The sequence below is a fragment of the Phyllobates terribilis genome, unplaced genomic scaffold, assembly GCF_046119375.1.
Source record: "Phyllobates terribilis strain yellow unplaced genomic scaffold, ASM4611937v1 Scaffold_2__4_contigs__length_985480577, whole genome shotgun sequence".
In the NCBI taxonomy this organism is placed as follows: Eukaryota; Metazoa; Chordata; class Amphibia; order Anura; family Dendrobatidae; genus Phyllobates; species Phyllobates terribilis.
The window spans coordinates 129,957,097-129,970,826 of NW_027362762.1; the positions used below are offsets into that span (position 1 = coordinate 129,957,097).

Genomic DNA, 13,730 nt, shown 5'->3' on the forward strand with positions numbered 1-13,730 from the left:
CTTCCTCTGCTCTTATGTACAGTGCTGTCCCTAACATAGCGTATTCTTGTTATTGTTAATCACAGCGCCCTCTCTTTATTACACAGCCCTCTCTTGTTAGATATAAAATTACTGCTGATGGAGCAGCATCTGACCAGAAGACCAGTCCATCAGCTCCTCCATCAAGTTTTCCCATGCTCCATCAACAGTCATTGCATTATATATCTAACAAGAGAGGATGGAATGCAATAAAAACAGGAGGCTATAAATATTCCAATATGTAAGGGATTGTGCTGTACATAACAAGAGAGGGCACTGTGTAATAAGGGACGGTAATATATGTAATAAGGGGAGGCTATGTAAGATATATATACAATGCTCAAAAAAATAAAGGGAACACTCAAATAACACATCCTAGAACTGAATGAATGAAATATTCTCATTGAATACTTTGTTCTTTACAAAGTTGAATGTGCTGACAACAAAATCACACAAAAATCATCAATGGAAATCAAATTTATTAACCAATGGAGGCCTGGATTTGGAGTCACCCCCAAAATTAAAGTGGAATAACACACAACAGGCTGATCCAACTTTGATGTAATGTCCTTAAAACAAGTCAAAAAGAGGCTCAGTATTGTGTGTGGCCTCCACGTGCCTGTATGACTTCCCTACAATGCCTGAGCATGCTCCTGATGAGGTTGTGGATGGTCTCCTGTGGGATCTCCTCCCAGACCTGGACTAAAGCATCCGCCAACTCCTGGACAGTCTGTGGTGCAACGTAACGTTGGTGGATGGAGCGAGACATGATGTCCCAGATGTGCTCAATCGGATTCAGGTCTGAGGAACGGGCGGGCCAGTCAATAGCTTCAATGCCTTCATCTTGCTTGAACTGCTGACACACTCCAGCCACATGAGGTCTGGCATTGTCCTGCATTAGGAGGAACGCAGGGTCAACCACACCAGCATATGGTCTCACAAGGGGTCTGAGGAATCGGATCTCATCTCGGTACCTAATGGCAGTCAGGCTACTTCTGACGAGCACATGGAGGGCTGTGCGGCCCTTCAAAGAAATGCCACCCCACACCATTACTGACCCACTGCCAAACTGGTCATGCTGAAGGATGCTGCAGGCAGAAGATCGCTCTCCACGGCATCTGTCTCCATCTCCAGACTCTGTCACGTCTGTCCGATGTGCTCAGTGTGAAGCTGCTTTCATCTGTGAAGAACACAGTGCACCAGTGGCGACTTTGCCAATCCGGGTGTTCTGTGGCAAATGCCAAGCGTTCTGCACGGTTTTGGGCTGTGAGCATGTGACGCCCAGCTGTGCTTGGTATCACAGATCCTAGAAGAGTGTATTGATGGATTCCTCCACAAGAGGCCATCATAACCATTCACACATCTCCACCTTCCACCTCAGACCACCAGAGGGAGCCCGTTAGGGATAGATAAATAGGGAAGGTGGAGCCAGGCAGCGGTTAGTTCCTGCAGAGTGAGACGCAGAAACAATTGAGTCTAGTTGAGTCTGGTTTAGCAGTGAGTCCAGTGCAGTCTGAGAAGAGTTACCTCAGAGGACAAAAGCCTGTTCCAGCTCCTGCACTTGCTATCCTGCAGTGGAGCTTATCCAGATCAAGACTCAGTGTAGCTCAGAGAAGTGAGCTTAGGTGTGCCGGCGCCATAAGATCGGTGAAGCACAGCAAGCTGCCGTTAGTGTGAGTAGCCTAGTGAGGGCCCGAGTAGGCCGAAGGCAAAGTGGAGAGTTAGTACATAGGGGGCAGAGGAGCTTAACTAGCTCACCCCGAAGAAGATACCGGACACCGGGTCCGAAGTTTACCGGGATCTCTATGACCCAGTAAGATAAACCGGAATCCCTGGAGAACTACAAGTCCCAGGATCGCTAAAGTGCTGATACGTAACAGAGCCAGGAGACACATAGGCCCCGTAAGTCGGGAGCGTGTACTCCAAGGAAAGGCCCTACCACAAGGTCAGCCAGCGCAGGACAGAGACAAAGTTAGGCCTAGCTCCAGGCAGGTCAGAAACTTACTACGCAGAAGCAAGAAACAGGAAAAAAAAAAAACCCGCTCATTGGGGAGGATCCTGACATGCACCCTTCACCCTACAGTGCTCCGGGACGTGCCTGAATTTCCATCAGTAAAAGGTACTGAAGTGACTATCGTGTCTGTCCCTGTTCTTGCTCTGACCCGGCTCGGTCTCGCCTGTCCTGCATTGCCCGTCATATACTGCCCTGAGGCCTAGCTCCACCTGTGGGGAGCTATACCATCGAGCTGCCTTATCAACTGCCTCAGCAGACTGCGCAGGGCTGGTGATCCTCACCAGAAGCCACAGGTGGCGTCACGAACTCTTTTATTAACTTAACAAACCATCCACCCCTTTTAAGGAGAGACCCCAGGGTACGGGCCCGGGAGCCGACCACCGCGACATCCCAAGGCCAGGCTAAAGGCCCGGGTACCGAGTCATCCCCATTCCCCTTGGCGAGTCAAGCACAACCCCCATCTGTGGACGTTGGGCCCTCATACCACCCTCATGGAGTCGGTTTCTAACCGTTTGTGCAGACACATGCACATTTGTGGCCTGCTGGAGGTCATTTTGCAGGGCTCTGGCAGTGCTCCTCCTGTTCCTCCTTGCACAAAGGCGGAGATAGCGGTCCTGCTGCTGGGTTGTTGCCCTCCTACGGCCCCCTCCACATCTCCTAGTGTACTGGCCTGTCTCCTGGTAGCGCCTCCAGCCTCTGGACACTACGCTGACAGACACAGCAAACCTTCTTCCCACAGCTTGCATTGATGTGCCATCCTGGATGAGCTGCACTACCTGAGCAACTTCTGTGGGTTATAGAGTCCGTCTCATGCTACCACGAGTGTGAAAGCACAACCAACATTCAAAAGTGACCAAAACATCAGCCAGGAAGCATTGGTACTGAGATGTGGTCTGTGGTCCCCACCTGCAGAACCACTCCTTTATTGAGTGTGCCTTCATAATTGCCAATAATTTCCATCTATTGTCTATTCCATTTGCACAACAGCATGTGAAACTGATTGTCAATCAGTGTTGCTTCCTAAGTGGACAGTTTGATTTCACAGAAGTTTGACTCACTTGGAGTTATATTCTGTTGTTTAAGTATTCCCTTTATTTTTTTGAGCAGTGTATATATATCCCTATAGCTTTGTCGCCATAAAAGAAGGGGGGCACAGACACATTTCTTACACAGGGGCCCCAAGCTTTCAGTGTCCGCCCCTGTAGCCCGTATTCCTCTTCAGCCTATAGTATGTCTCTGCTCTTGGCCCTCTCAGCTCTCCAGTCTATGGTGTTTAGTACTCATAACCCTGCCATCTTTTGCTGCTCTGCACCCTATAGCCCATCGCTGCTTTTAATTGTACCATTGCTGCTCCCCACAATCCTATTTATTACTGCTCTGTCCATACACACCTTGCAGTTGTCTTGAGTCTCACAAACGCACTGGAACACCAATTCTTTCTTAACTATTATCTGGACCTTTAAGTCACTTCCGTTGTTTTTTCCTATTCCTATAATATAAATAAGTGATTGAAGCACAGGTCAGACATGCAGCACCATAAAGTCTAACATAGGACAAAAATACATATGATCAATGTTTCAGAATATGTGAATGAAGCTGTTACAAAACTCATATTGAAACATGACGAAGAGGTCTAAGACTTGTTGTCACCTGTCTGTTGTCAAGTGTAATCCGTCTCTAGCAGCAGAGACCCTGAAATGGTATACAGGAAGAGGGAGTTGGTGTTTGTCTTCCTTTTACCTTTATCTTGTAGGTCAAACTGTACATTGGCATAACAGAAAGGCGGCTTAAAGGTTGGGGTAGGCAAGTCATTAGACAATAGCATGAGCAATTAATGCTGAGAAGGGACGGACAGTAAAGTTCCTGCACCCATAGTGCTGTCAGAATACTGATGAAGAGCAACCACTTACTTAAAAAGTGCATAGCAAGTTACAGAGCATAAGACTCATGACAGTTTCTTGACATATTAAACTGGTGCACCAAAGCAGTTTAATCTTGTTATCCCCTTCCTTCCCCTTTCCCTTATTTCTTCATTACTAAGAAATTAGCATTTGAATTTATACGCAAATGAGGCTGAAGAGCTATGGTAGATCTGAAGCTTCTGTCATTCCAAATCTATTTCCCACCCAGTGCCGCCTCCCCCTGCTTGACTGACAGCCTGTATGTTGTGTGACTTCAGGCAAAGGAGTTGTTTCTCAAGCAGGATGAGGCAACGGGGAATAGATCTGGAGTGACAGAGGCTTCAGACCTACAAATAATCCTTCAGCCTCATTTGCAAAACAAGGCACACGCTGTTTTCTCAGTAACAGAGGACTGGCCATGTAAAGGTATTCTTGGACTTGTATTTGGAAGAGCTACATGAGCATATAAATATTATGGACAAATGAGCAACAGTTGATTAATTTCTGGGAGGTCCACCTATTATGGTACTTAAAGGCATTAGAAAAAAGCTAGTCAAACCAGCCAATTTTAGCTGGCTACGCCGACCATCTGATGTGTATGGGGGCCTCCTGACTCTTCGCCAAATGTTGGAAGCAGAAGCTTTCTCCTCTTTCCCAAGCTGAAGACTCGTGTAATTGGGGATGGGAGAGATTATTATCATTCATACGACAGCTATTCCATGTGTATGCCCAGCTTTAGACCCCCACTAATTAGGGGACAACCAACCCCCTTTAACTATGAGCTGGTCACTATCAGTCTAGTTGTCATGTTGTCTGACATTCAGCACAGTTACCTTCAATGGAGTGGATTCTAATACTTCGGATCCTGAGCGATTTCTCTGGTGGCATCTGTAAACTGTACTTGTTCTTCACAATTTCATAGTAACATACGTATCTACTCTGAAATATCACAGAAAAAGGACATGTCAGATCTGGAAATTCAGAAGAATTACTGCAACTTTTCTACTTAAGTATCTGGTGAACTTATCTGGATGATCCAAACATGGAGTAGTATCATGGGGAACGAAGAAACCAGGAAGAGGTCGGAAGACTAGATAACTTTTTCCAGAAGGTGCGCCACCCTTGTTGGCTGCATTGGTAATACTGCTCAGCCCAATTCCAGAAGTTGTGTCTAACTTTTCATATTTTCACATGACAGCTAAACTCTACCACATACAGTCCATGTATTGGCGCTCTTTATTGAAAAATAAGCAGATTTTATTGTCTCATAGAGTGTCTTCATTGAAAAGAAATTCCATGGCCTCCATTCATTATTGTCTTTGCGCTTTTTTTCTGGGGTAAAAATGGTTCAAATCTTGACATTTATGTTTTTTCTTTACTCGTTATTTAATTTGTGACTTTTTTTAAGTTACCTTCACTTAGTCTGTATTCTTTTTGTTTGCCAGTGTAGGTATGGTTTTCCTTATCTAAATTTTTTAGTCTAATTTATCATTTCCAACTTTTCAAAAGTTGCTAAATTTTTGCTCAATTATACTGGAGTAGTTTAATGGAGTAAAAAACATGTCTAATTTTATTACGATGCAGTTGAATACTTATGTGCGGCATTTTAAAGGATCATGTGACTTTTTGCTCTAAAAAGGTGCAAAAAAGGTATAAGACAAAAAATGTAACATATTTGATTTTGTGCCAACATTCATTCACTCCATATGCCATTTTGAAGTATTTGGTGCAAACAAATGCAACGAATACCACAAGACAAGAAAGAAAAGTAATTTACATGAAATGCAAATGATGAAATGGGGCCTTTATTATTAATATACAAATTTAAAAATTAAAAAGCTTCAGCTTTACACTAGTATTATCATCCAAACCACTGCTATAAAATGACTAATACTAGGAGACTCACCTGGGATGGTGTTTCTACACCTTGGAATTTAGTGCTGACAGATGTATCCGTTCTACGTTCGCCAAAATAATCCAGACTTTCCTAAAAAAAAACAAATTATGTCATTTAAGACACCGCCATGATATCAGAAATTATAAATTTGACTTAAACCTTACAGCTGATACATGCTGTCCGATCAATGTACAATTTCAGTCATATATGTTTAACTCAACATAGATTACCGGCTACCGGGGACTGAGCCACATGGGAGACTGGTGAGACAGGAGGGTCCCCGTTGGCCTTTCCCCGCCTGCTGCCTTGGATTGACAGGTTTCTCCCTATACAGTATACGCAAGCAGGGAGAGACCTGTCACTCAAGGGGAATAGGCGGGGAGAAGCCGTGGGTGACCCGCCTTTCTGACTAATCTCCTGTGTGGCTCAGTCCCCCACAGCTATTATTCAGGTTTAAACATATATGGCTGAATTCGTAAAGCCAGTGCCTGATACATGCTACCAGTGAATGCGACAGCATATATCAGCTGTCATGTTCCCTTTAATTTCTGGCAACTATACTATAAAATGTACATCCTCTAGTCAGCGAATTAGGGCTGAATGTGTGATGATATCAGCAATTTCTTTAGTACTTGCAGCATAAGGCCCCATTCAGACGTCAGTATTTCAACTACGTGTTCTATCCTTGTTGTTCTCTAATAGAAAATGTGCCTATTATAATCTGTAAGACTGTTCACATATCCGTACTATTTTGTGGACTAAGCGGCCACCTAAAAAGACATGTCCATTTTTGATCCGAGTTGTTGATCAAATTTATCCATACAAATCTATGCGTCCGTGAAAAATTTCGGACAGCTCACATTTGTCATCCGTGCACAATCCGTGTGCAGAACATTTTAAACTTTACAATGAAGCTTTGTAATTTTATTTTTCATATAAGAAAATCACTGATGAAACATTGATGGTTAAAACTGACACATGAGCCAAACACTGATGAAAATTGGATCAAAAACACTGATGAAAAATGTTCAGCTTTATTTTACTTACCAGAAAAATCACTGACGTCTGACCGATATTTATTTAAAAAAAAACGTAATATTCGGTGGGGCCACAGAGGAGTATATCTCCCAACTTTGCAGCCCTTACAGAGTAAGTTGCCTCCTATTGAAGCCCCTAGATTGCCCTTTCATTGCCCCCATAAAGTATGATTCCAATGAAAGTGACCCGCAAACACAGTATGATACCCCCACAGTGAATTCCTCCACAGTACCCTCCACACATTTGGCATGATGACCCTACTGTACCCCCAACTCCCTTGGCAATGTATGGTGACCCCAGCACAGTATGATGCCCCAACTGTGATCCTCATACAGCCCCCCACACAGTATAATGGGCCCCACATAGTCCTCCTTACAGAATAATGGCCCCACATAGTCCTCCATACAGAATAATTGCCCCACATAGTCGTCCATATGGTGTTACGGGACAAATATGGCCCATGGGCCAGAGTTTGTCATTTGTGCTCTACATGGAGACTCTACGTACCTTTGCACTCTCAAACTGGTCTGAGTCAACGAGATATGTGCAAACCATAGTGCCAGTCCTACCTTTAATGAAGAAAATAATATTAAAACAATACTAAATAATTACATCTCATCCCGGACAGTTTCTGGACCTGGCAAGGTTCTACAGGACTGGACTTACATCACCATAGAACAATACTGAGTACAAGCGGTCTGGCTGTTTTCACCCTAATATCTGCATTACAATGTGGCCGATCTGGTGAAGGAGATGTGACAATGATCTATATTTTTAGAGGTCTTATTTTTTATGGGATGCACAGGAAACCACAGTAGATAAATTTCTCAGGTTTTATGATAGTTTAACATTCCATGCTGAGCACTTGGAGACCCAAATGGAGTGCTCATCTACCTTTGTTCTACCACTTGACTTTGAATGGAGCGATAGAGCGCACGTTCAATGTCCACTCCTATCAAACTCCTCCTTACTGTGCTTGTGCATTGAAAGGAAGAAGGGGCTCAGGACCCCTTCTAGTCTTTTATGGGGATCCCAGCCATCAAACATGTATCACTCATCCTGTGGATAGGTGATAAATGTTCATTATGGCAATACTGCTTATGGGGATGAACAATGAGAAAGTATTGCAAGTGCAGACTCATTATTGCTAATATCACTGATAATGTTACTTCTTACCTTTTCCTCCTTTGCAGTGAATGGCTATAACATTCTTTGGGTCCTCTGCCATCCAAGAACGTACGCTGGCTGTGAACTTTAACATGTCCCTAAATATGAAGAAAATGGTAATAACTATTAGTTGACTGACAGATTGTTCGAAATATCGAAAGGTTCTTTCTCATAGGGCAGATATGTGAAATCTATCCCATAGATCTGAGTGGTATTGACAAAGAAGAAGGCTGTGTTGGCGCCCAATGAGGGAGGGTTATGGCAGTGGTGATCGGAGTGTAACAATGTGCACTCACCTTTGTTAGCGGGGCTGCACCTTCTCCTGCTTGGTCGAATTTTAGTATGGTCGGGATTGATGGTGTGCCGGGATAAAGCAATGCACTGGCCACATAACATGAAGAATAAATCCATAGATCGGGCAGTTGGGTTTATTTTTCATGTGATGTGGACTGCGCACAGCTTTATCCTGGCACACCACCAATCCCCCATATACATGCGGCTGGGAATGTTTTAGCAGCATTGCATTTGCACAAACCTATTCCAATGATATAGTACAGAACCTGCTATGTGTGAACATACAGGAGTATAGGGTATAAACTATATAGGGTATAAAATATACTGTGTTTTATTCCCTCATCATGTTCACAATCTCTGTTGAATGACAATAAATGTAAATATCCTTGTGTTTATTTACAGGCTGGAAACTAGTCCTGACTTGATAATTGTTAGGCCCTATTCACACATGTGTAATTAATTAATATTTTGCAGTTGTAGGACATCAGAATTAGGTCATGTTGAGTATTTGGTCAGTATTTTACATCAGTATTTGTAAGCCAAAACCAGGAGTGGGAGATAAATGCAGAAGTGGTGACGTGTTTCTATTATACTTTTGATCCAAGTCACAGATCAGACTTTCCAATGCAATTCAATTGGTTAATGAAAAAAGGCTGATAGCACATGGATGCCATTGGATTGATGTATATTTTTTACTGTTTAATGAGCAGGAGAGGCTTGGAATTTTTTTTTTGCACATGAGAAAAACGGATGCGACACTAATGGTATAGAAGGACACATGAACCAAAAATAGACAAAAATTTGATCCAGCACACTGATGAAAAATAGTCAATTTTTTCTCAAATGTTAAAAAAGCGACGTCTGAATGAGGCCTAATAATCGGAAACAATGGACGCACAAAGCACATTAGAAAGTTGATAAACAAGATAATCGCTTTCATTTTCCAGTAGATGTATAAGGACAGGCTCGTTACACTTACTCTAGAGACGGGACATTATGATCATCTATAAAGATTCGCTCCACTCTGTAATGGAAGAACTCCGGATCATAGCCCTTCTCACCTGTAAGAGAGATCTCGTGAACTAAAAGCTACAAATTACACATGAAATCTGAAATATGAACACAGACATGTGGCTGGGGAGAATAGGATTGCGGCTTGTGAATAGGAAAAATTTCTCTAAACTTCGGTTTAATTGAAATAAAAATGGCTTCCTATATCGTATGTGATTGAAGGGTGTATCATCTAATAATAAATTTGCATCGACACCAAATGTCCTATCATTTTCTTAGCCATTACTTACTGCATAAGTTGTAGATCTTGTAGTGATCTTTATGTTTGGAGTCCAAAAATCGTGCAACATCCTTTTAAAAAAAAAAAAAAAAAAATTGGATGTAAAATTTTAATCTGAGAGTACTTAAGACAAGAACAATAAAAGACAAATTGTTTTAGGATGGAAGGAAAGAAGACAATTTACCAGAATTAAAGGCATCAAAGAGGAAAGCAGAAAAATAGGAAATTATCCTAAAGGAGAAAAATAGACAGAGGAGAGAGAATTGTATTATCTTTCATATAATGCACATCCAACCCTCCATTGCTGTTCTGGACAATTATTGCAAAACAGGTAGACAGCATCTCATAAATCATTGAAGGGAGGGGAGATCGCTCCCCTCATAAATACAGTGAGCTATAAATCCAAGAAATACTTTATTTACTGTGTGTATTAGCTAAAGGACAAATATTTTTAAGCTATTTTGGCTAATACGAAAGTAACCCAGTCCCTGTTAAATGCTGCCATTGTCAAGATAATAAGGCACAATGGATAGCTGTCAGATGAACGCTTGATCCTTATCTATCCAGCCATCATATGTTAGGGAAGAGTCGGACATTCCTGACAGATGGGCTCAACCGTCATTATCAATGGGCTCAGCCGTCATTAGCTTAATGTGTATGGGGCCCTTTAGTTACTTTCTGACACTCAGGTAACAGCTTGTCTCCTTTATTTTTTTGAAAGCCCAAACACCTGATCTATACTCGAGTGCGCTTAAAAAAGTGACAAAGTGCCATGAAAAAAGTGCACTCGGATGCTGGTCTTTTGAAACTCTCTCCAAAAGGGATGAGTACCCCAAACCATTTACCGTCCCTCCGAGCCAGAAGGCCACAGCGAGGATCAGGGACAAAAACTCTCCTCTAGCCGAAGCCAAAGGAGACCCAATCTTACTCCCAGCGTCTGCCTTAGTTCTTCACCCAAACAAGAACTGGGAGCCTTAGACTGTGCTCCCCTCCTAGAAGAGGGGAGCCAGCTGGTCAGGGGGTAGCAAAACCTGATGGCCACACATCCCCCCCCCCCCCTAGACCTGCCAAGAGAGGAACCCATGAGGGAACCGCATCCCAACAAAAGTCCTAGTGACAAGTGGACACATATGTAAAGGGTGACACAGTGAAAACAAATATAAAAATAAATAAATAGCGACGGTTACTCAGTATAAAACTGACCGGACCTCCAACCGGGAATTAAAAAAATTCCCCATCCTAAGGCCAAAAGGCCCAGAAAAGGGTGTGTGAATGAAGAATGAAGTGAAATGTTAGCGCAAAATGTGCCAAAATTCATGTGGGGTTCCCAATCTCAGTGAATTAAGGCACTCCAGGGTCACATCACACTTTGGGCTTTCAATCTTCCCCGACCCAATGGTGTCGACCCTGGGGGGGCCATGCTTTCCACTAGATGACTGTATGAGCCACCTGGTGTAATAACAAGCACACCAAACCCAGTGTGCATTGTATTGATCTAGGGTGGCTTGACCGGATCCACCTTTTCGAAAGATACTACACTTGATCTTAGCCAAAAGGCCGAGATAATGGCAACAGCTTATGTCCTGGAAATTAGACTTTGAATTCAAACAGTCTGATCACTATCTCACCCAACACAATCTGTCAGGGAAGAGTTGGAAGGCCTCCGCACATATCAGAGTTGGCTGATTTTTAAGGGGTTGTCTGGCCTTGGGGTATAAGTTTGCATTCATTCTACTGCGCGTTGTGAGGATTCTCTGGTACTGGGAGTGGGTGGACGCGTGACTGCTAGTATGTAATTTGCATACATGTGGTCACATGCTGACTAGATGTACCCGGCTTTGCTCAATACAAGAGAATTGAACGAGGTTAGATACATCTAGTCGGAATGTGTCCGGAAGTATGCAAAGCGAACACTTGTGGTCACATGACCGCCCAGAGAATCCTCACAGTGCGCAGAATTGTGCTCCAAGACCGGACAACCCCTTTAATCTAATGTCTTAATTTACTTCATTTCACTCTAGAAACAAATCTTTAGCATTCTCTAAGAGAAACACTCAAGACATGGCTTGGAAAGACTGGAATGGGAATAACTGGTTTTAAACAAGGTATTAAATGTATCAGTGAAGACTTTACCTTTATAGGATTCCGATAAAAGGACTGTTTTCCAGATGATGGGAATGACATAGCAATTATCCTGTCTACAAACACAAAAAAGGAAATACACAATATTATTAACTAAATAGATTCTACAAATATGACATTACTACTTATAGATGATTGATTTGTCTGTTACTGTTCTATGCACTTAATAAAATTTAAATTTATCTAACCTAGTGTCTAAAGTGGGCTAAATGTCCTATAGGAAGTCATCCATATTATACACTGCACATTTTGCACTGGGGATAAACAGCCTATGGTTACAGCTTTCTTCTTTAGGCTTTTTGCTTAGTACATGTATGCTAGTGTAGCATGAAGTACTAGTGCTAGTACATGAAGTGATCATAATAGAAAACAATTGTCCTTGAGACTATACTGCAGACTGATTTTACTTTGCAACAATCCAACATGGACGAACAAAATTTCAACAGATTATCTGGCAGATGACAGAGTCACAGTTGTCAGTTTCGTATCTAATATTGTATTATATTTTATGTTTTTGTTATTGTATGTATTTTATTAATACATTTCTTTTTTTTCTTGAAAAATAAAAAAAAATCTTTACATTTAAAATATAAATATAAAAAATAGACACAGTAAGTAATTTAATAGGTGAAGGTTTAACTGTGCTTTTTTGAGTTCTGAAGGAAGCATCATGGCTGAGCATCTACCAGAATGATTACAGGGTGTAGAAACATGCATTATCTTATTAGGTGATCGGTGTTATTACTGGGATTCATAATTAATATTCCAAGTTTTATACTTATGAATATTTATAATATTCTATAGTCTACGAGCTGTGCCACCCACCAGTGATATAAGTGAGGTCCAGGTCAAATCCATCTTTCTGATATCTTCTTTTGTTTTCAGAGACCTGCAAAAGAACACATTTTACTATTGAAATTAATATATGACTTTCTATCCTGTCTAAGAGTCTATCCTGATGTAAGATCTCAGAAAAAATTGGGTGCCACTCTAATGGTCCGTATGGCATGAGATTTTTTTTCTCGCACTGTACGATTTTGCAGTGAAATTGCAGCGTTCCGCATACAGCTGTGAAAAAATACACAGATCTGCACTGCCTCACTGAATAACATTGGTCCGAGTTATACATTAGTGTGAGCTCCAAAAACGGCATTTAACTAAATAGCATTTAAATCATGCCTGGCTGCTTCACTGGAGTAGTGGCTACAGGGAGAAAATTAAGCTTTATTCTCCTCGAAGTCACTCACTTCCAGTCATTGAGGCGGTGCAGAGAGCAGTTATAGCACATATGTCAAACTCTGGCCCGCAGGGTGAGTATACGTGGCTCGTGACGCCGGGCGTGTTCCCTGAGTATATTTGGCCCGCAACTGGTCCCCCGTCTGGCATCGCACTTTCAAGTATATCAGCATCCTAGATGCCGATACAGTTGCAAAGCAATGATGGATGCACCCTCTCCCATCATCTCCCCTCTGCGTCTGACGTCTCATTACAACGCGCCCGCTGTACCGAGATGTGCAGAGGATCTGAAAACACCACGAAAAGACCGGAGCAGCGGGAGGAACGATCAAAGGTGAGTATTTATTTATTTTTTTAATGTGGGACCTATTATACTGTATGGAGCATTATGTGGGGCCATTATACTGTATGGAGCACTATGTGGGGCCATTATACTGTATGGAGGACTATGTGGGGTCATTATACTGTATGGAGCATTATGTGGGGCCATTATACTGTATGGAGGACTATGTGGGGTTATTATACTGTACGGAGCATCATATGGGGCCATTATACTGTATGGAGGACTATGTGGGGCCATTATACTGTATGGAGCATTATGTGGGGCTATTACACTGTATCTAGTACTATGTGGGGCCATTATTCAGTATGGAGCACTTTTTTGTGGCCATTCTACTGTATGGAGCATTATGTGGCATCATTATACTGTATTGAGCACTATGTGGGATCATT

The 13,730-nt window shown here is 42.3% G+C and overlaps 1 protein-coding gene across 4 annotated transcripts in view; it reads right to left on the reverse strand.

The window, feature by feature from the left end:
• LOC141196869 (phosphatidylinositol 3,4,5-trisphosphate 3-phosphatase TPTE2-like) overlaps window positions 1-13,730 on the reverse strand; it is a 70,035-nt gene that overhangs the window by 15,584 nt on the left and 40,721 nt on the right. For all 4 annotated transcript variants that reach the window (XM_073662605.1, XM_073662608.1, XM_073662604.1 and 1 more), the window contains 9 exons: window positions 12,588-12,651; window positions 11,754-11,818; window positions 9,631-9,691; window positions 9,309-9,390; window positions 8,045-8,133; window positions 7,376-7,437; window positions 5,840-5,920; window positions 4,767-4,872; window positions 3,424-3,521 (listed from right to left, as the gene is read on the reverse strand). In XM_073662605.1, the coding sequence (XP_073518706.1) occupies window positions 3,424-3,521; window positions 4,767-4,872; window positions 5,840-5,920; window positions 7,376-7,437; window positions 8,045-8,133; window positions 9,309-9,390; window positions 9,631-9,691; window positions 11,754-11,818; window positions 12,588-12,651 (708 nt within the window). The remainder of the gene's footprint in view (window positions 1-3,423; window positions 3,522-4,766; window positions 4,873-5,839; window positions 5,921-7,375; window positions 7,438-8,044; window positions 8,134-9,308; window positions 9,391-9,630; window positions 9,692-11,753; window positions 11,819-12,587; window positions 12,652-13,730) is intronic.